Source organism: Danio rerio, chromosome 20, assembly GCF_049306965.1.
Source record: "Danio rerio strain Tuebingen ecotype United States chromosome 20, GRCz12tu, whole genome shotgun sequence".
Taxonomy (NCBI): Eukaryota; Metazoa; Chordata; class Actinopteri; order Cypriniformes; family Danionidae; genus Danio; species Danio rerio.
The window spans coordinates 23,190,670-23,211,224 of record NC_133195.1 but is presented as its reverse complement, the minus strand read 5'-3'; the positions used below and the strand labels follow the sequence as shown (position 1 = coordinate 23,211,224).

At 38.1% G+C, this 20,555-nt stretch overlaps 1 protein-coding gene across 4 annotated transcripts in view; it reads right to left on the bottom strand.

Moving 5' to 3' along the window:
- Positions 1-20,555, bottom strand: part of rtn1b (reticulon 1b) — a 58,161-nt gene that overhangs the window by 27,565 nt on the left and 10,041 nt on the right. Inside the window, exons 2-4 of one of the 4 annotated variants that reach the window (XR_012395394.1) lie at positions 12,969-13,688; positions 7,744-9,753; positions 5,865-7,353 (exon numbers count right to left, since the gene is read on the bottom strand). Coding sequence is in view for 2 of the 3 variants with exons in the window: in NM_001328271.1 (NP_001315200.1) it covers positions 8,959-9,753; positions 12,969-13,688 (1,515 nt within the window). In the remaining variant the exon portion in view is untranslated. 4 annotated transcript variants of the gene reach the window in all.

Below are 20,555 nucleotides of genomic sequence, written 5' to 3'. Positions count from 1 at the left end.
ATCACTGGGAAACACCCATACAATCCCATTCACACTCATACACTACAAACAATTTAGACTACCTAATTCACCTAGAGCATGCCTTTGGACTTGTGGGGGAAACCGGAGCACCCAGAGGAAACATGCAAACTCAGCAACCTTTTTGCTTTGAGGCAATTATGCTACCCACTGCGCCACAGTGCCTCAATAAATAAATAAATAAAAGACATCTATTTTTTCCCTACTTTTTGGAGTTTTACTGTGCCTGATCACTATTCCAATTCATCGTGTAAACAAGCAGCCTGGACATACTGCTAAACATCTCCTTTTGTGTTTTACGTAAGAAAGAGATTCATACTGGTTTGGAATTACATGAGAATGAAAAAATGTCTTTCCCAGTACTGGGTTGTTGCTGGCAGGGCATCCACTGTGGATAAGTGCTGGATAAGTTGGCGGTTCATTCCGCTTTGGCATCCCCTGATTAATAAAGAGACTAAGCCAAAATAAAATGAATGTGTAAATAAATGTCGAAATTGTAATCTTTAAGCGAACTGTCCATTCAGTATTCAGATTCAATAAATTTCAAGTGTTCTGATCGGTGGTAGTCAATTAAAATCATAACATATAAACGTTGCACAAAGTTGGCAGTTCATTCTGCTGTGGTGACCCCAACTTAATAAAGGGACTAAGCTAAAAAGAAAATAAATAAACGTTGCACATTCTGTGATGTGACTAATGCAGATGTGCACATTGTGATATATCGATGCTGAAGCTACATATTGTGCAGCCCTAACTGGTTCAAGAAACACTATATTATTAATGTTTAAAGTTGAAGCCACAGCATTTTAATGGAACTATTTTGTATGTAAATATTTAAAATATCTTTACTGTTACTTTTAATCAATTTAAAAGATCACTAGCTAATGAATAATAATGAATGCCTTGCAAAAACAAAGTCATAAACACATAAATGTCTGATAAAAATTCCTAAATAACAAGCAAGAAAATCACTAATGAACATTAACATTTGTAACAGCCATATAAGCCCTTCCATTTTCTTTTCAAATCTCTGATTGGAAATTCCTAGGTATAAAATGCCCTATCATGTTTGTGATTGTTTTCATGGTGAGACAGCAGATTGTAATGAGACACTTCAGTGCACAGAAAACCTCCACCCTGATCCCATATGTCATGTACTGCAACATGCATTATACTAACACCCAATTAATTTATCATGCAAACGAACAGCTCAGCGATGTAAAATGTTTCGTCTTTGACATATTTAACTCAGAGGTTAGCACTTCATTTAACCTTTTGTGTGTTAAACAAAACAAATAAGTCCAACAAATGGAAACAAAGCCGATTAGCATATGTCTTTGCCTTAGCTTACAGGGAACTCTTGACAAACAGGCCTTTAATAGAGAAATAATTGATGAAGAAATAATAAAGCATTAGAGTCACTGAATAACTGCTTGTTTTAGTCATTCCAAATGTAACGAATAATAACTGGTCTGCCTTAGAATTGTGTAATGTCCTTGCATGTCCTTGTAGAGTGAGTCCCAGATGAGCATGTGTTGCTAGTTTTACTGGTTGTTATTTGAGAATGTGACTGAACAATCAGAATCAACACTGTCAAAAAAAGCTAGGGTCTACACAATCGATTTGTAAAGGAATTAAGTTACTAATTGAAGTAGATTGAACATAAAACAATTAAGTTGTCCCAGCTCAAGAATTTTGTTGTTTCAGCTGATTTTAAATAAGTATTCACCAGCATGGACCAAGCCACACTTTGAGCTAGACTTTTTCTTCTGGATGATAGGGATGGTAAGGGAACAGTGCGATGAAGGGGAAGGGAAGTAAGAGGATAAACAATGAACAGGTAGGTAGGTTGATCGGGTGTCCTATGATGATGCCTAGAGACTCAGAGTGGGAGTATCGTACTATCGAAATATTTTTGTAGAGTGATTGGACCCCCGGGTTCAGCCTAGGAGGGAAGATAGGGTTATACGGATTGTAAATGGGAGGCAAGTAAACAGAGGGACGGAGAGTGGGCTCAAGAGAACGAGAAGAACAGTGCTAGAGGGCTGGTCTGCCTTAAATAAGTTTTAGGGAGTACATGTGATTAGTTAAGGAGGCAAAGTAAGGCGTGGTCCCACTGCCGAACCTTTGTTAACAAGTCAACTCCATGTTTGAACAAACAACAAACATTATTTTTTGAGTGCAGCATTCCAGAGTGTCTAGTATGATGAGCTTTAACATACAGTACGATAACAGAAACCAACACATTTCACCTTAAAATGGTTACCAATTTCATCTGTGATTTTTTTTAACAATAAGAGACTGTGCAATAATTTAGCAAGCTTTTTACAATGTGAATGATGACACATTGACTATTGCAAGACAGTTGATGTACCATAATGTATATAGCAGTCAAATAAAGCATCAATATTAAATCTGTAACATTGATATTAATTATTACATTGAAATGAATGGATTTCTGAAAGATCATGTGACACTTAAGACTGTAGTTAATGGTGCTTAAAATTAATTTTTGCTCTCACTGAAATAAATTATGATTTAAACTATATCTAAAACAGATGTACAATATTAGAAATTATTACTATTTTACTGCATTTCTGGTCAAATAAATGCAGTTTTGAGCATAGGAGACTTCTATCACGAGCAATAACAAACCATAAACAATAAGATGTTGCCTTTTACACCCCAAAAATCTATATTTCATCCAAGCACCCACATAGATTATGCATTACAGTCCCTTTCTAGCAAGCTGACAGTGAGACAAAGATGATATGTGGTAAACTGAGCCCTCTGCTGGAAGAAAACAGCAGCGAATGATGCTATTTTTCAGCCTGTGCATTTACAAAAGTCATCTTCTTTCTAGAGGCTTCTGTGAGACACTGAGCTCCAGAAAGGAGGGGTGGGAGAGAGAGAGAGAGAGACCTCATCTGTCATCATCAACGACACACAAATGCAATAATTTGCAGGAAACAACAGTAAAGCCAAGCCAATCTGTTCTTTACAGTTCTTTATGAGAAGGTGTTATAAATAGTATTATATTGACTCAATAGCATCATATTAAACATTGATTACATTTAAATCTGGCTGACAACGCTGTTTACCAATTGCTATGGTTTATAATTGACGTAACACTGTTCATCTGAATCCATGACAATGCAAGTCTGAATCCCATCATAGTGTTTTTATCTTTCTTTATCTTAAGGATCTCCTTCTTCTCTCATTCTGCAGTGTGCCTATAGAATCACAAGACGGCAGCACTTTAACAGGTCACAAATCTAGTGGACAGAAATTGATCTGAACCGTATGGAGGTGGTGCTTTTCTCTGAACTCATCTAACAATAGTCCGGCCCAAAGCATCAATAAAAGATGGTGACTGTCTTCAAGAGATGCAAATAAATGAAGTATAGTGACCAATAAATTACAGTAAATAAATTAAGTCAACATTCATTTCCTTAAAGGTTTATTAATTTAATATTAATCATATTAAACTAATTATAAAAGTATGTCTTCAATATTTAATCATTTTTAAGCAATTATTTTAAAAGCTAATATTTGAGTAATATTTGACTTTGCACTCACTTTATTAGTTACACCTGTCCAACTGCTTGTTAACACACATTTTTAATTAGCTAATCACATGGCAGTAACTCTATGCATTTAGGTGCGTAGACATGGTCAAGACAATATGCTGCAGTTCAAACCAAGTATCAGAATGGGGAAGAAAGGAATTTAAGTGACTTTGAATGTGGCATGGTTGTTGGTGCCAGGCGGGCTGGTCAGAGTATTTACTAAGGTTACAATTTGCACAGGCTCACCAAAATTGGACAATAGAAGATTGGAAAAACGTTGCCTGGTCCGATGAGTCTCGATTTCTTCTGTGACATGATTAGAATTTGGCATCAACAACATGAAAGCATGGATCCATTCTATCTTGTATCAACGGTTCAGGCTGCTGGTGGTGGTAGAATGGTGTGGGGGATACTTTCTTGGCACACTTTGGGCCCATTAGTACCAATTGAGCATCATGTCAACGCAACAGCATACCTGAGTATTGTTGCTGACCATGTCCATCTCTTTAACGCATAAAACACTCCATGTCATGAAGCATTAATCATCTCAGACTGGTTTCTTGAACATGACAATGAGTTCACTGTACTCAAAGGGCCTCCACAGTGACCAGATCTCAATCCAATAGAGCACCTTTGTGATGTGGTAGAACAGGAGATTCACACCATGGATTTGCAGCTTAAATCTGCAGCAACTGTGTGATGCTTTTATGTCAATATGGAGCAAAATCTCTGAGAAAGTTTTCCAGTACCTTGTTGAATCTATGCCACGGAAGATTTCAAAGGCAAGAGGGGGTCCAACCCAATACTAGTAACGTGTACCTAATAAAGTGGACAGTGAGTGTAAATAAACATGGCATTTATATTATGTATATCCCCAAAGCCCCCCAAATATTTTTACTACATCTAAAACAATACAAAAATGTGAAAATTTTAACTTAAAAAAAAAAAAAGTATTTCTAGGTAACGTGGTGGCGCAATAGGTAGTGCTGTCACCTTACAGCAAGGAGGTCGCTGGTTCGAGGCTCGGCTGGGTCAGTTGGAATTTCTGTGGAGTTTGCATGTGCTCCCTGCCTTTGCGCGTGTTTGTATGGGTGTAAATGAATGTGTATGGATGTTTCCCAGAGATGGGTTGCAGCTGGAAGGGCATCCGCTGCGTAAAACATGTGCTGGATAAGTTGGCGGAGCCCAGGTTAATAAAGGGACTAAGCCGAAAAGAAAATGAATGAATGAAATTTACTTATAGGCTGTAGAAATGTTGTGGCACCTTTTAAATCTAAAACATTTTACCTGTGAGAGACGACACATTAAATGAATAAAACTGGCAAATAAATCATCATTTCTGTAGCAGTCAAATGTGACATCTACATATTTAAACAATACAGCCAAAATCTTTTACAATTTCTATTTAGAGGCAAAAATACAGCCATTAAACAGCTGTTTCTCTGCCCCTTTTTCATATTTATACTTCAATATCTACTATAAAACAGCTCCTCTGTGTTTATGTTTTTACTCATAGACGTCTGACCTCTACATACGGAACACAGAAAATGAACAGAGCCACACCAACCTATTACATTATTAGTGTTGGAAGGTGTTGTTTACCAGCAAAAACAACCTTCTGCAGAAAGTTTGCTTTGCTAAAGCTGTTTTGAACTCACTTTAAGTATATCATAGAATTGTTACTCACTATAGCAGAGGTTCTCAAACTGGGGGTCAAGGGGTCTGGAGAGTGATTCTAATATTGTGATTAGAATTAGAATTAGAATTTTCTGTGATTATAATATATATTGTTTAGTATTACAAGTGAAAGCTACAAATAATTTTTTTCAGATTTTTTTAAAGATAGTACTGATTAGAAAGTTAAAAAAAAAAGGAAATCGAACATCATTACTGTGCAGCGTCTAACTCGCGAGTTATCACTACAGTGCACATCTGGATGTGAAAACAACAACTGCAGATATGGATAAATATGTAATTCACAAATCTAAAAATGTTGAGGAAACTGTGGACAGTCTGCCCGAGTCATCGGAACCGTCTACTTTATCCAAGCATAACATCAAGATCCCGTCAGAATTAGGAATGCCAGAAATATCAAGATGAATTCATAAAGTAAAGATCCACTTGCTCTACTGTCAACAGTACACCCATCCTATTTAAAGGTAAGCAAAATTATTTTAATGTATAGTAAATATAGTTAAAATACTGCAAACAGCTTAAAATAAATTATTATTGTTAATTATTATTAATAATTATTATTGTTTGTATATGTTTTTGTAGTTTTTTTTTTTGGGGGGGGGGGGTCGCAAGTTCTTGATAATCTTACATTGAGAACCACTGCACTAAAGGGATGTGTTACCATTACACCCAAAAAAAATATACAGTACATATATTTTGGTAAATTGTTGACTTCTGTAAGTTCAGCCAGATCTTCCATATTAATTTTTTACAGTTTCACACAAGATTTTTCCACCGAGGTCTGCTGATTCCCAGAGACACAAACAACAGATGCCGAGAGCAGACAGGTGTGAAAGAAAATCTACAACATTAGCCATCCATCAAAAGACACAGGGGACAGTGTGAGAAATGTGTGTTGTGATTTATATAATCTTTCGTGTATGACCTTCTGGAGGTCTAAAGATGACAAGACACATTATATCACACAGGGTAATGTTTCCCTGTGCCGCTGCTGTTGGATGATGCGAGATTTTATTGGAATGTATGTGGAGGAACAGTTGAGCAGGAAATGTGTATCAGAAACCTGAGTCCAGAGAACGTGTTTGAGTGTTTTCATATAAGAACTTACGAGTCACACAAAAACTGCACTTATCCTAAATTTAGTCGTAACATCTGACTATTATATCAGCGTTTCAGCCTTGTTGAGCTGGATTTTTTGCACAGTTTTAATGAAGCGAATCTTAATGAGGTATGTTTTATTAATATAACTGAACAAAATTGGGATTTGCAGAGTCTTGAATGTAACATAAATGCACAAACTATTGCTTTACACACTCACTATTCTACGGTGTCATAACAGTGGAATGAAATGACAATTATTTTGGCATATGCTTTATGCTTTGGATGCCCTTCCAGCAACAATTATCGTTTTAGTCTGACTAAAATCAAAATTTTTAAAGTGCATGTAAGTGCAAGATACATGTAAGAACCTGCAAGCACCAATTAGCACGCCTTTATATAATATTAGGAACATTAGTTTATGCATGCCCAGGATTGACAGATTCCCAAGGGACTGAGACATTGAAATGTGTTTTGCCTGCTGTTAAAGCCAAAGGGAGTTTCCTACAGTAGGGTGAGGCCAATGAGCGTGAGTCAGATTTATTTCAGACTTAACACTTTAGTTAGTTCAACCAACTAAACAGTTTGTCAGCAGTTACACACCATTGTGTAATTCCAAACTATATGACTGCAAAACAATGCAGAAGTCCAGCGGATTACAACAAGAATCAATGTTAGCTTCATCTTTTTGATAAGCTTTAGTGTCATAGTTTTTTCATTAACATTATTGCATGCTGATGAAGTATGATATTTCATTTTCATCTCATCTTAGTCCTGGACAAAAAGGTCATCAACGAAAAGTTTTGCACTTTTTTCAATGATGAGATTTTCACTGATGTGGACCATGATCTGATGCGGGTGATATAGGAAAACAAAGTAATCTTTTCAGTCTTTTTGATGCAAAAAAATTGTCCATGGAGCTTTGTATGATTACAGTCAAAGACACATTAATGTTTCATTTTTAGTTCCTTTTCTGGACATTGACTGTTTCATTAGTCATGGCCCATGTTGGGTGTAACGGATTACTAAGTACTGTAGTGCTTTACTGTAATTAATTGACTTTTTAGGTGCAAAATTAAAGTAAGAGATTACTGTTAATTTAAAAAAAAAAAATCTATTGTCGACATGATTTAAAAAACAATATAACCCACTGGTGTGACAAATTAATACTTATTGCTGCATAATCTATTATTATTATTATTATTATTATTAATATTATTATTATTATAAAATCTTAAATTTTATTGTAAATTAATCTTGTTAAATTTGATCTTAAATGTATTATTTAAATTATTAAAAGGTTCAGCTACTATCTATCCAGTTGAGATTAAAGGGATTTTTAAAAAGTAATTAGCTAAGTTACTTATTGAGAAATTAAAACACTTTTCAGGTAATTAGAGTAATTATAAAATATTTTAAATACTACACTGATAATGTAATTAGTAATCAATACATTTTTAAAGTAACTTACCCAACAATGTTCATTACCAATTCTGTCTAAGGAGGATTGTCACACAACCAGCGATCGCTTTCCAGAGATCGCTGGTTCTCACACGAACTCTCAAAACTACATTTCCGCATTTCCCAGGACTACATTTTCATACATGCACTGCTCCCAAACACGCACGCCTGTTCATTCATCTATCCTGATTGCAATCACCAGCTGAACCTTGTCACAGACTGATATCACTCCATTCTTAAGCCACTCTTTCACCCTTCCAGTGTGCCGAGTCTTGTTTGCATCTTTGTGACATTACAACGCGTTTCCCTGTCTTGTTTCCCCGTGTTAGACCTTAGCCTTGTCACCCTTGTTCTCTAGTTTAGCCGCCAGCCTTTCGACCTTTTGCCTGTTTATCGTTTATGATTCTGGACTGTCTATAGATACCCGTTTGCACCTGATGACCACTGCTTGCCTGACATTGAATAAACCTGCATATTGGATCTTACCTTCTGTTGTGAGTGTCACTCCCCCCAGGCGTTACAGAGGATAAGGGAGCTCTCAGATTTAATCTAAAATAAACTTACTTTGTGTTCTAATGATGAACGAATGTCTCATGGATTGGAATGACATGAAGGTGAGTAATCAATAGGACCGGACATTTTTTGCTATTTATGCACAGAATTTTGTAAAAAATCTGTGAATTTATGCGGAATAGTTTTGGGAGTATTGTAACTAAAATGAAATAAAATATGAAGTAAAAATAATACCTTTTTTACTTTAATTTAATGTTCACCACGCAAATCTTATTAGATCCACTTATTTGGTAAACAAAGCAAGCCTCTCATATAGTGTATATACTAAACGATGAAAATATTACCTTACATACTTTATTGTAAATAAATCATATGAACATTTTTATATTAGTGAACGATATTACTGAAATTAGTTTCAAAACTGAATAAATATTAATTTACACACATTTACACAGGTAAATACATAAAAACTCAATCTGCAGATTTTTGCACATGCAGATTTTGTGTGGGCCTAGTAATCAATTACAGAATAAGCACAAAAGAGGGACAAAAGTGAACTTGTGTTTTTTGGGTGACTATAAGCAATTGAAGAACATGCATTTACCTTTCTCCCTGCTGAAACCCTGGAAGACAGCTGGTGGAGCAGATGTTTTCTCTGAGCCCCTGCGGGCTTGACTGGACCGTCTCCTTTCTTTCTTGTGCACCTCCCCGGCAGGATGCTCTACCTTCAGCTCTGGAAGGCCTGGACTTAGAATTGTGCTGTGTTTAGGCTTCTCTTCCATGGTGGACATCTTTTCTTTAGAGGCACTGGTTGGGGCCAGAATGGTCGTAGAAGGTGTAGTGGAAGTAACAAATGGTTCTTTAGTTGCAGAAGTTGGGGATGTGGGTTTTTTGACTGCCTGTGGAATCTCCTTGTAGCGCTTTGAGGATCCGTGGGTTAATCTTTTTGGACTTTCCTCTCCACAGGACTCCAGAGCCAGTTCACTGTCCAGCTCTGCTTCACGCTCCTCCCTCAAGATGCTATACTGCAAGGCGAGGCTCTTGGGAATGGCAGTGGTAGAAGATGGGACAGGTGCTGTGGAAGCAACTATGGTTGGTAGAGCAGTGGCAGGAGTCTTACTGAAGCTCATGTAGCCAGAGCTGGGAGCTCGTGGACTTGGTTCTTCAGACACCAGCTCAATCTCAGAGTCACCAGATTCGGCGCTGTTACCCTCAAAACCCTGGGAAGTAGGGGGCAAGGTGGATTTAGGGGCAGACATATTTTCTACTGGGGAACTGTCTTTCTTTGAGGCAGGTTGAGCCGGTGGGATTGTTGAAGCTTGAGTGCTGTCTGGGATGGAGTTCATTATTTCAGTTTCACCAGCCTGGATGTTTGGATCCATTGGAGATTCAGAGTCTTCTATTAAGAAAAAAGGGAAATATTTAGGAGTGTTTCTAAAATGCTTGTGGCCATCTGCTCTATCATGGCAGTGTAATTCAATCTGTGATTTTACACTACAAATTGTAGCATAAAGTCATTATGTCCGGTGTTCCTGCAACTATGTGCGCATACAGTAGTTAAGTGTTTTTCACTTTTTTAATGGAGAGGGCAATGGAGAACAGTGATGCATTGAGAGAAAAGAAGGGATGGATAGGCAAAGAACCATGAGCCGGGATTTAAAACTAGCTTTGCATGAAGTTCATGAACACCTCAGTGCTGTGTCTGTCAACACATACTAGTATCAACACACTAGGCTTTTAGGCCAATGGTCTTAAACTCAATACCAGGAAGGCCACGCCTCTGCATAGCCTAGCCCCAACCACCTCCAACTCATACCTGCTTAATAGTCTCTAGTAGTCTTGAACACCTTGATTGGTTGGATCAGCTAGCTGTGTTTGATTAGAGATGGAGCAAAACTGTGCAGAGCTGCGGCCCACCAGGAATCAAGTTTGAGACCTATGCTATAGGCCAGGGGTCACCAATCTGGGTCCTGAAGGACCTGTGTCCCTGCAGGGTTTAGCTCCAACTTGTCTCAACACACCTGCCTGGATGTTTCAAGTATACCTAGTAAGATCTTGATTCGCTTGTTTAGGTGGTTGGTTAGGGTTAGGGTTGGAGCTAAAATCTTAAGACACTAGCCCTCCAGGAACAAGTTTGATGACCACTGCTAAAGGCACTGATGAACAAAATGATTTACAAAGAACAGGAAAATCCGCTCATTCTTAATGAACTAAAGCTGTTTAATTTCAAATGTTTATTTTGAAGACCTCATCAAGATGGGGCATGGATGGCCGCCTCAGTGTGGAACTTCCCAGTGTTTGTCGGCCCATCACTGCTCAAGTACAAACTGACCCAACTCTCTGTTCCTAGCTCTGTCTGTCAATGGATCACCAGCTTTCTGACAGATAGACAACATCTGACAGATGGGCAAAATCACATCCCATAGCCACACTATCAGCACTGGTGCCCCTCAGGGATGTGTTCTCTCCCCACTCCTCCTCTCCTTGTACACCAACGACTGCACCGCAAAAGACCCCTCCACCAAGCTCCTGAGGTTTGCAGACGACACTACTTTTATCGGCCTCAACCGGAATGGTGATCAGTCTGCATACAGACAGAAGGTGGAGTGGCTGGCATTATGGTGCAGATACAATCTTGAGCTGAACACGCTCAAAACAGAGGAGATGATAGTGGACTTTAGTAAATACCCCCCTGCACTTCCTCCACTCACCATCATGAACAGCACTGTGGCTTAAGTAGAGTCATTCAGGTTCCTGGGCACCACCATCTCTCAGGATCTGAAGTGGGACATTCACATAGATTCCATTCTGAAGAAAGCCCAGCACAGACTGCACTTCCTTCGTCAGCTGAGGAAGTTTAACCTGCCACAGGAGCTGCTCTTACAATTCTACTCAGCTGTCATCCAATCCATCCTCTGCATCCACTGCCAAAACCGAATTCCGTAGACTACAGCGAATAGTCCAAACAGCTGAACGAATCACTGGCACTACCCTTCCTACACTTTAGGAACTGTTCTCTTCCAGAGTGAGTAAAAGGGCTCACAAAATCACTTTGGATGCCTCGCACCCAGCACACTACCTGTTCGAACTGTTACCGTCTGGTCGATGCTTCAGAGCACCAAGCTCAGAAACAGCCAGACACAGGAAAGGTTTCTTTCCTCAGGCCATCTACCTCATGAACAGTTAAATATCCCCCAACTGTGCAATAAATATGTGCAATACTTTCTCATACGCACTTGTACACAGCACCTTATATCAATTTACAATTCAATACTTTCTCCATACGCATTTGTACACAGCACCTTATAAACTGTATATTTATAACAAATCTGTACATACAATTGAACATCCAAATTTCTTGACTAAGTGCATCTCTGTTTAATGTTTATCGTCTTTTTTCCATATTTATTTTGTGTTGTCACTTGTCACTTTATGTACAATGGAAGCTTCTGTAGCCAAAACAAATTCCTTGTGTGTGTGTGAAGCACACATGGCAATAAAACTGATTCTGATTCTGAAAAAGACACATGGCTTACGCATGCAAATAGGTAGTGACACAAGTGCGATGCCACAAACTCTCTTTTTCCAGGCGCACCTACAGAGCAGTGAGTTAAAAATATCTCAACTTTCTTTTTATTAAACTACAAAAATGCAAACCAACCAAGGCAAATAAGCAGCATGCAAAACTAGATCTTGCCTTTCAGCATGGCAGAGCTCAGGGATCTTCAGTTCAAAAAGGCTAATCCTACTTGCCCTTCACACAGGTGAACGGGCTTGACAAACCACAGTTAGAACACATTTTCTTTTCTTTGTATGCTTCTATCTCCTATTTTAAGATGAATGTGTGTATGAGCTGTGAATCTGAGTGGCAGTGAGCAGGGTTTGGGTCCCTTCGTCACTACTTGTAGCTTTGATAATCATTGGGCCTTACATAGATTTGCTAGCAAGAAAAACTACCTTTCCAAACAAGCTTAAAAATGTTTTTGCTACTTTCCAAGAAGATAAGCAAGGTCACTGGTTTGAATCCCGAAAGGGCCAGGTGGAACTCCTGTGTGCAGTTTGCTTGTTGTCCCCATGTTTTGGTGGGTTTCCTTCGGGTGCTCTGTTTCTCCCACAGTTCAAAGACATGCACTATAGGTATTTTTCTAATTTAGAAAAATAGGTAAACTAAACTGGTCATAGTGAATAAATGTGTGTATGAGAGAGTGTATGATTGTTTACCAGTGCTGGGTGCCAAAAAAAAACAGAGTAATTGGCAGTTCATGTTGCTGTGGCAACCTCTGATAGATCTGAAGGATAGAGGATGACTAAGTGATTGATCGATTTGTGGTGTTTATGTGTTAACAGATTGACAAATAAAGCAATACAGGAGCATGTGGTCAGTCAGTAAAAGAATTTAAGAGTGCAGGGGTGTCAAACTCAGATCCTGGAGGGTCGCAGCCGTACAGAGTTTTGTTCACACTTACCTGTAGGTTTCAAAAAAGCCTGAAGGACTGAATTAGTTTGAGCAGATATGTTCAATTAGGGTTAAAGCTAAACTGTACTGTGGCCCTCCAGGAACTGAGCTTGATACCTGTGGTAGTGCATGCACTACTGTAGAATAGTGACGCTCACCTGTAGGGGGTGTAGATGACTCAGGGCTGTCATCCTCCGGCTCTGAGAGGGTTACAGTAGGCATTCCCTCCAGTCCCAGACTCAGGATACTCTCTTTCTGGGAAACTGTAACTGTGGGGCTGTGCTGGATTGTAGTCGGTGATACAGATGTGGGTGGTATTTCTGTCAAGGTGATCCTCACCGGGCTGGCACTGCTACCGGTACCTGGAGATCGATAGGGTTGATAGTCAGAGAGCTCTTCATCAGATGGTTCCTCCACATACGGGAAGGTCTGAGTGTCCAGAAGTCCTGCAGAGCCAAGTTCATCTGCATCTACTTCGACCGGTGATGGGCTCTTCTCCAGTTTGGTGTACAGGGAGGGCTCTGAGAGGCCACTCATACTCCAGTCCTCCAGGGGACGCTGTGAGCTCCTCGAGTCGTCTTTACCACTGATGTCCATGTAGTTATAAGAAGAGCCGAAAGCTCTCTCTGTGCTGTGAGAGCTGTCAATTTGGTCTGTGCTGGTTTTTATCTTGTTGCTGGAATCTGAGCTGAAGGTGACAGAATAGGATCCAGAGATGAAGTCATCAGTGTGGGTTGTATGTTTGTCAGCAGATTTGCTCAGGCTGCCAGAAAAGTAAGAGGTGTCTTCATGAGAGGAATAGTGTTGATTGGACAAGAGGGAGGTGTACAGGTCATCCCTGTCATCACTGGACTTCTGAATGCTTGAAGTTGATTTATCTGCATGAGAGAATATCAGCAAAAATTTATTTGAACTTGCCTAAAGCAAAAACATAAGTACAATAACTCTTGTAAAAATTATTGTTGCTATACTGACACACATCAGGTCAGCACGAAAAAAGCCCAAATTCACAAACTTTAAATTTATCCATAAGAACTGACACACATCAAACAACTAGTGAAAGATTCCTTTGTCACCATGCGGTCCCAACTGAATGATCAAATACACAGAATCCTTTCACATGTCACAAATCTGATACATTCATAATAAAGACTATGTGAGTTATTTTTGGATTTGATTATGGCATTTGTGAATATATATTTTTTAATTTCAGGTAAATATATATAAAATGTTTTTATTCATTGTTCCAGGGTTTGCATTTTTGCATCTGTGGTATTTTAAACATGAAAAATGACATACAACTATACCAACATAGGCTTATTCTAAAAAATGTAACCCTATATACTTTTCTGGGGATCGCAAATTATGTAGCCAGAGCATTTCGGATTTAAAACGAACGCTACAGGGTGATATGACACCGTTCCTTTTCTTGCTACCTGCATGTGGACGGCTTTACTGCTGTTACCAGCTTGACCGGTAGCTTAACGCATACGTCAGCAGACTTGAGATGCAGAGTGAAGTTGACCATGACAACGGGTACTTAGTCCGATGAAGAACAGTCCCTGAAGGCAGGTAAGACAAAAACTGAAGCCAATAAAATAAAATAAAATAATATAAACAAATAAATAACAGGGTGAGAATGAGGTAAAATCTGAAAATGTGGTAAAAAAATCAGACAAGGGCTTTTCTTTTTCTGAAAAGCTTTTCTAAACACTGCAACTAGGTTTAGGGAAGGGTGTGGGCAGTTCAATCGGCACTTTTTGAAATATTATTGGTTGGGTTTAGGGAAGTGGGTGGGTGGGTCAATCTGTGGTTTTGAAAACACTATTGGTTGGGTTTAGGGAAGGGGGAGTGTGGGGGGATTAGTCGGTTGGTTAGTCAGTCAGTTAGTCAGCCGACAGCAGCCTCTGGTGGATTTACTAAACAGGAGGCTCGAATGGCACTCACGAGAGAAATGTGAGATCTGAAAAAGAGTACACAGTGGCCTCCAGCAGATTCGCGAAAAACAAAAGCTGCAAACAAACGTAGCTCCTGGGACATATTTTGCTCTCTCCAAAAATGTATATAGGGGTACGTAATCGGAATGAGCCTGGGTTGAACTATACTGTGCATATTAATATACAGTTAAAGTCAGAATTATTAGACCCCTTTGGATTTTTTTCCTTTTTTTAATATTTCCCAAATGATGTTTGACAGAGCAAGGATATTTTTTCTTCTGGAGAAAGTCTTATTTGTTTTATTTCGGCTAAAATAAAACCAGTTTTTAATTGTTCAAAAAAAATATTGGCCCCTTTAAGCTTTATATATTTTTCAATAGTCTACAAAACAAACCATCGTTATACAATAACTTGCCTAATTACTCTAACCTGCCTAGTTAGCTTAATTAACCTAGTTAAGCCTTTAAATGTCATCAGTTATTAGAAATGAGTTCTTATGTTTAGAAATGTGTGGAAAAAAAACTTTTCTCCGTTAAACAGAAATTCCGACTTCAACTGTAACTATAATGAAACTATTACAAATCTATTACATAATTGTTTTATAATCCAATCATTGCCCTCTTAATTAAATTGTGAGGCAAGTAAAGTTCTGCACCTCTAGAAAGTTTTCAATGTAAACAAAAACTAAGAAGGAAATCAATGCAATTTTTTTTTTGCAAATTCTAAATTTCTGCAAATGCAGATTCAATAAAATATAATTTACCCTACAATCTTTTTTTTCAATCACCACAGACATGCTGATAATTTTTTTGTCTTTTTATTTATAAAATCATACCTTCATGTATATCATATTACTTGTCTAAAATACAAATGTTCTATTTCAAAATGTTTCAACTCCTACTAACATGATTATTAAACATCACTGCAGAGCTGATTACATTTGTGGAATTATATAGTAAAATAAATGCATCTTAAATAAGAGCTGTGCACAAGAGTGTCACTTTCACCTTGTCTGTAACTGCATGCGCCTCACAAAGCTTCTTGCATCATGTGACCTTGGGGAAATTTGACTGTGTATATGTGTTGTTTGTGAAATTGAGACATTAGAAACGCTGTACGTTTTAAGTGGTCATTTTGCTAAAGTGTCCTCCTGAGGGCTTTACTGTAGTGTGTCTCATCAGCAGTCAGTGAGGGTCCCGTCACACCCCCATACACATCAATTCACCTTGTCTCCTTCTCGTTACATAGTCTGCTCCTGTCTGCCTTTCTGTCCTTCACTCTATTATTGTTGCTATTTGTGGCAGATGACAGTTTTCCAGTTCAATTTTTACTGAAGGTCGACTGCAGTGGTTTCACATAAGGGCTCCAGAAGCACAAACTCACACACACACAAACACACTGACATTCACACACACACTGTGAGATTTCACCCAGGGATCTGAAAATGAGCAGATCTATGGTGACACCAATGCCTCAGTCTACAAAACAATAAGCAACACACACTGCTAAAAACTGGAGGATGTTTAAGTTTGAGTGTAAAAACAGCATTAAAATGTACAAAATAACCTACCACAGTTTAAAGTAAAGAAACCAGGGTAAGAAATTATTCAGGCTTCAGGCAAATACATGCTGAAAGTGATTAACATACCTTACTTTAAATGTGTAAGCAGAAATAGCCTCTATAGATATGGGTTGAGTCATTTAGCAAATAAAACAGTCTGTCAGATTTAGCTGATTCGAATGTTATCAATCAATTAAATGGGCATTATGTGGTTATCAGCTGATAGATATGGGCCAGTAGCCTTCTGCGCCTACTAGTTCACTGATGACAGCCATTCAATCGAGTGATAACATTCGAAGCGGGTGTCAGATTTCGGAATTGCATTTTAGTTGTCATGTTTATTCTAGATTAATTTTTTTAAACGTTTCGTTGGACTTTACATGGTATATTTTTGACATCAGGATCAGGTGTGTTTCCCTCCAAACTACAGATGTGTAACAGTGGATAATCTCATGACTTGTGTTAACGTGACCCCGCTCCATCAGAGAGCCTGTGCCTCTGTCTCTGTGCTGCCCTACATTCACTGGGCAAACTGACTCCACAGGGAATCTATTTTTAACCATCGGTATCTAAGAAGTGTGAGGATCTATGAAAAAGTGTAGTGTGAGAAGACAGCCCATGAATTTTCAAAAACAACCAATATCAACATACACTCTTCTTAATCTCATTGGTGACCAGCACAATAACCAAACTGTACCTGCAGACTGTACCTGCAGACCACAGCGATGGTCACAGAAACATTTTAGAATGTGAGGGATGATGCTTGTTCACACCACACAGTCCCCAGCCCACACCTCTCATCTTTAACATTTAACCATGACTCATCCTCTCCTAAACACATTGATAGCAAAAGCACATGATATTCTTCAGTACTGAACCTTCATTTAGAGGTATTCTACCTGCACACTTATAATATTGCTTGCATTTTGAAAAACAGGAATAAATCATGTGTTGGTCCAAATGAACACTATTAAAGATTTCTCCCATTTATATAATAAATAATTGATAGTTAAATGGAAAATTAATGAAAGTTAAAAGTAAAAAAAAAAGTTTAAATGGAAAAACTTAATGAAAAAGATTGTCATAATTTGCTTACCCTCTAATAGGGTATACTGCATGCAGAGCTAGTGTTTCTTCCCATACTGATAAACTTCAGATGAACAGTTAATGTGACGTTTTAAATTTTAGACGGTTCCTTTTACTGCATCGATGCTGTAATGTAATTAAAATACAATCAGTTAAATAGACTTCAGCGTTCATTTAGTTATTGAAGCATAAACTGAGATACAAAAAAATATATATATTTAAATGCACGCACCTGTCAGGATCACCAGACAAGCTCAGAAACGCAATTGAAAATACTGGAGTAAAATAAATTTGAATAATTTAAAGATATGGCACGGAAAAATGGTATTTAATCCAGTGCTTCTTTACATTCTGAGACCCACTTTATAGCGTATATCATTTAGGCAGTGAATTTTTTTTTTTTTTTTAAGAAAACAGACCTTAAACGTGCCAAATTTGTAACGGCATACAGTTCACCGGAAGCGTTTGACCCTGGTTACTGACAAATTAAAAGTCCTTCTGTGTGCTTCTACATATACCCTATTGTTCCAAACCAGATTGACTTTCTGTTTTCTGTTGAACACAAAGGACATACTGAAGAATGTTGGGAAAAAAACAGCCATTGACCTCCATAGTATTTCTGTTGCTATTGATGTCAATGGCTGCATTTCCCAACATTCTTCAGAATTTCTTCATTTGTGTTAAAAAACACTTGAATGCGAGTAAATGGTGAGAAAATGTCCGTCTTCTGTCTTAAGCAAATTCTATTCTGATCTAGCCATGGACTCTGGTGTTTTCCAGTGTGGTCTCCATAAAATCAAAATTGGACCTTTTTGACATTTAGTAAAATCTGTTGGCTTGAACTACAACTATATTATAGTGGAGACCTTAAAGATTACTGAACTGTAACCTTTCATTATAATTTTTGTTTTTCTTGCCAGAATTTATGTTTTTCTTTTAATTTCTTATGCTCATCAAGGCTGGATTTTTAGAAGAGCCCCTATTTGTCATTATAATAGGTCATGTTTTGGTTTTGGGGGTCTCCAATAACAGGCTGATTTGGGTGCAAGGTCAAAAAAAACTTTCATTGTCTTGTAATATGCATTTATGTTTACCTAATTATCCCAACGACTACCAAATGATTCGTTCAGCAACTCATTTGTTTCCAAACCCCTTCTATGCGGGAGGCTAATCTGAGCTGATTGGTCCAACAATCCAGTCTGTTGTCATTGGTTGATTGGGTTCAGCGCGAAAAATGTCCCCCACGGCTATGAAGCAGCAGAGAGTATGTGAGAGCCCAATACAGGAATGCAATAAAGTAATGTAGTTAAACAGCAGCATATTATTCGGCTCTTAACCCGAACCCCAAGTAATAACAACAACACACATTCAGTATTAATCCACACAGTGGCAAAAGTTGAACTATTTTGAAAATTTACCACGCTGTGTGTGTGGGAACAGCCAGTGGTGGCCATAGCAAAGATAAACGGCAGAGGATCACGAGTTCAGAAACACATTTAAATAGCTCAAGAAAGAAGCACGCATCATATTTTCAACGTGGTTATGGACGCAACGTGAACAGCCACAAACGTATATAACCTGAGAGATACACTACAGGCACTGGTCTATCAAATTTAAGTAATTACAAACTTATAACACACACACACACAAAAACATATTTAGCAAACTACACAAAACAAGACAACAATTTTAATTAAACTTACATGTTATGATCCAGAGTTAGAAGAAACTAATCCATATGAACTGTAACAGTTTCTGACAAAGTCTGACAAAGTCCCATACGTGATAGTCGTTGCTGACCTTTCCTTTAATAACAAACGGTGAATTCCGTGCTGCAGAGTATGTTATTTTATCAAAAATCAGAAAAATGACAGGAACAAACACAGAACACTGTTGGCTATACTGTGTTGTTGTTGTGAAAATGAAATTTAACCCTTTATTCCCCATAGCCGAATCTCCATCTGTCAGTGATCGTTATCTTCGTGTCATGATCAGCCCCGTGATTCCCCACGCTACACTATTGTCTGATGGGAAAGGCGCATTCACGTTTTACCGGAACCGGTTCTACATGTTTGGTGATGTACAATGTCGAGGTTGATGCATTCAGGCAAAAGATCTGAACCGACACGATTCATTTGCTCGACTCTGAGTCGACTACTTCGTTAAAAAATCAATAGTTTTAAACAAGGTGCACTTTCAGATTTAAACTTCAGCTGGATGATTTCATTCACTTAGAGCTGTGTTACACACTAAATAGAAGGTCATTTTCAAAAACCCATAATAGAGGCTCATTAAAAAAATGCAAAGGTGTCTAGTATAGTCAAATTTAGATGATAAACATTCAAGAATCGCACAACAATTGCAATAGGGTGTGAACAATATCAGAAAATTAACAAGTCAACTTAAAACAATACTGTGGCGACTGAACAATATGAGGAGAAATGATCGTTTAGTTTTCTCTGTCTTGGAAATTACAAAATATCGAAAATGGTTACATACTGGTTCAAGGAAGTGTGTATGGATGGGTGTATGTTTGTTGGGAAAGAATCAGGCATTGACAGTGGTGTTAACACTACTGTGCTAATCACTTCTCCTCTTAATCCTAAAGCACTTACTGGGGAATAAGCAGGATCCACAGTTCAGATTAATGAACAGATCAAAGCTTTATAACACTGTACAGCTTCAGGAGTGTCACCACTGCTCAACTATTAAATATGTAAAATAGGTTATATGAAATAAGCACATGAGTGCAGTAGAACAGAAACCTCTGTTTTGACTTAAAATACTTTAAATCAAGGAGTTCACTTTTTATGGCTTTGAAACAACACAACAAGAGCAAGTAGCTGGTGACAGAATTTTCATTTTTGCAATAAAATGACCATTTAACCTTTGTTTTAAATTGGGCTGATCTACCTTCCAGGAAAAGTCACCATGCAGGAGCAATACAATTCTTTTTTGTTGGGCCCAGTAGTGCTCTTACATGTTCATTATTTTGAATGTACTCTTTGATATTCTGGTTATGTTGGCCCTTTGACTCACAAGTGTGTACTCGACTTTTTGCATGAAGTGAATTACTCTTTTCTTTGTTGTGCAGCTCTGACAATTATAACGGAGCCTAGAAAGATCATTGTGAAAACTTCCTTCCTGGAGTCTGTGTTATT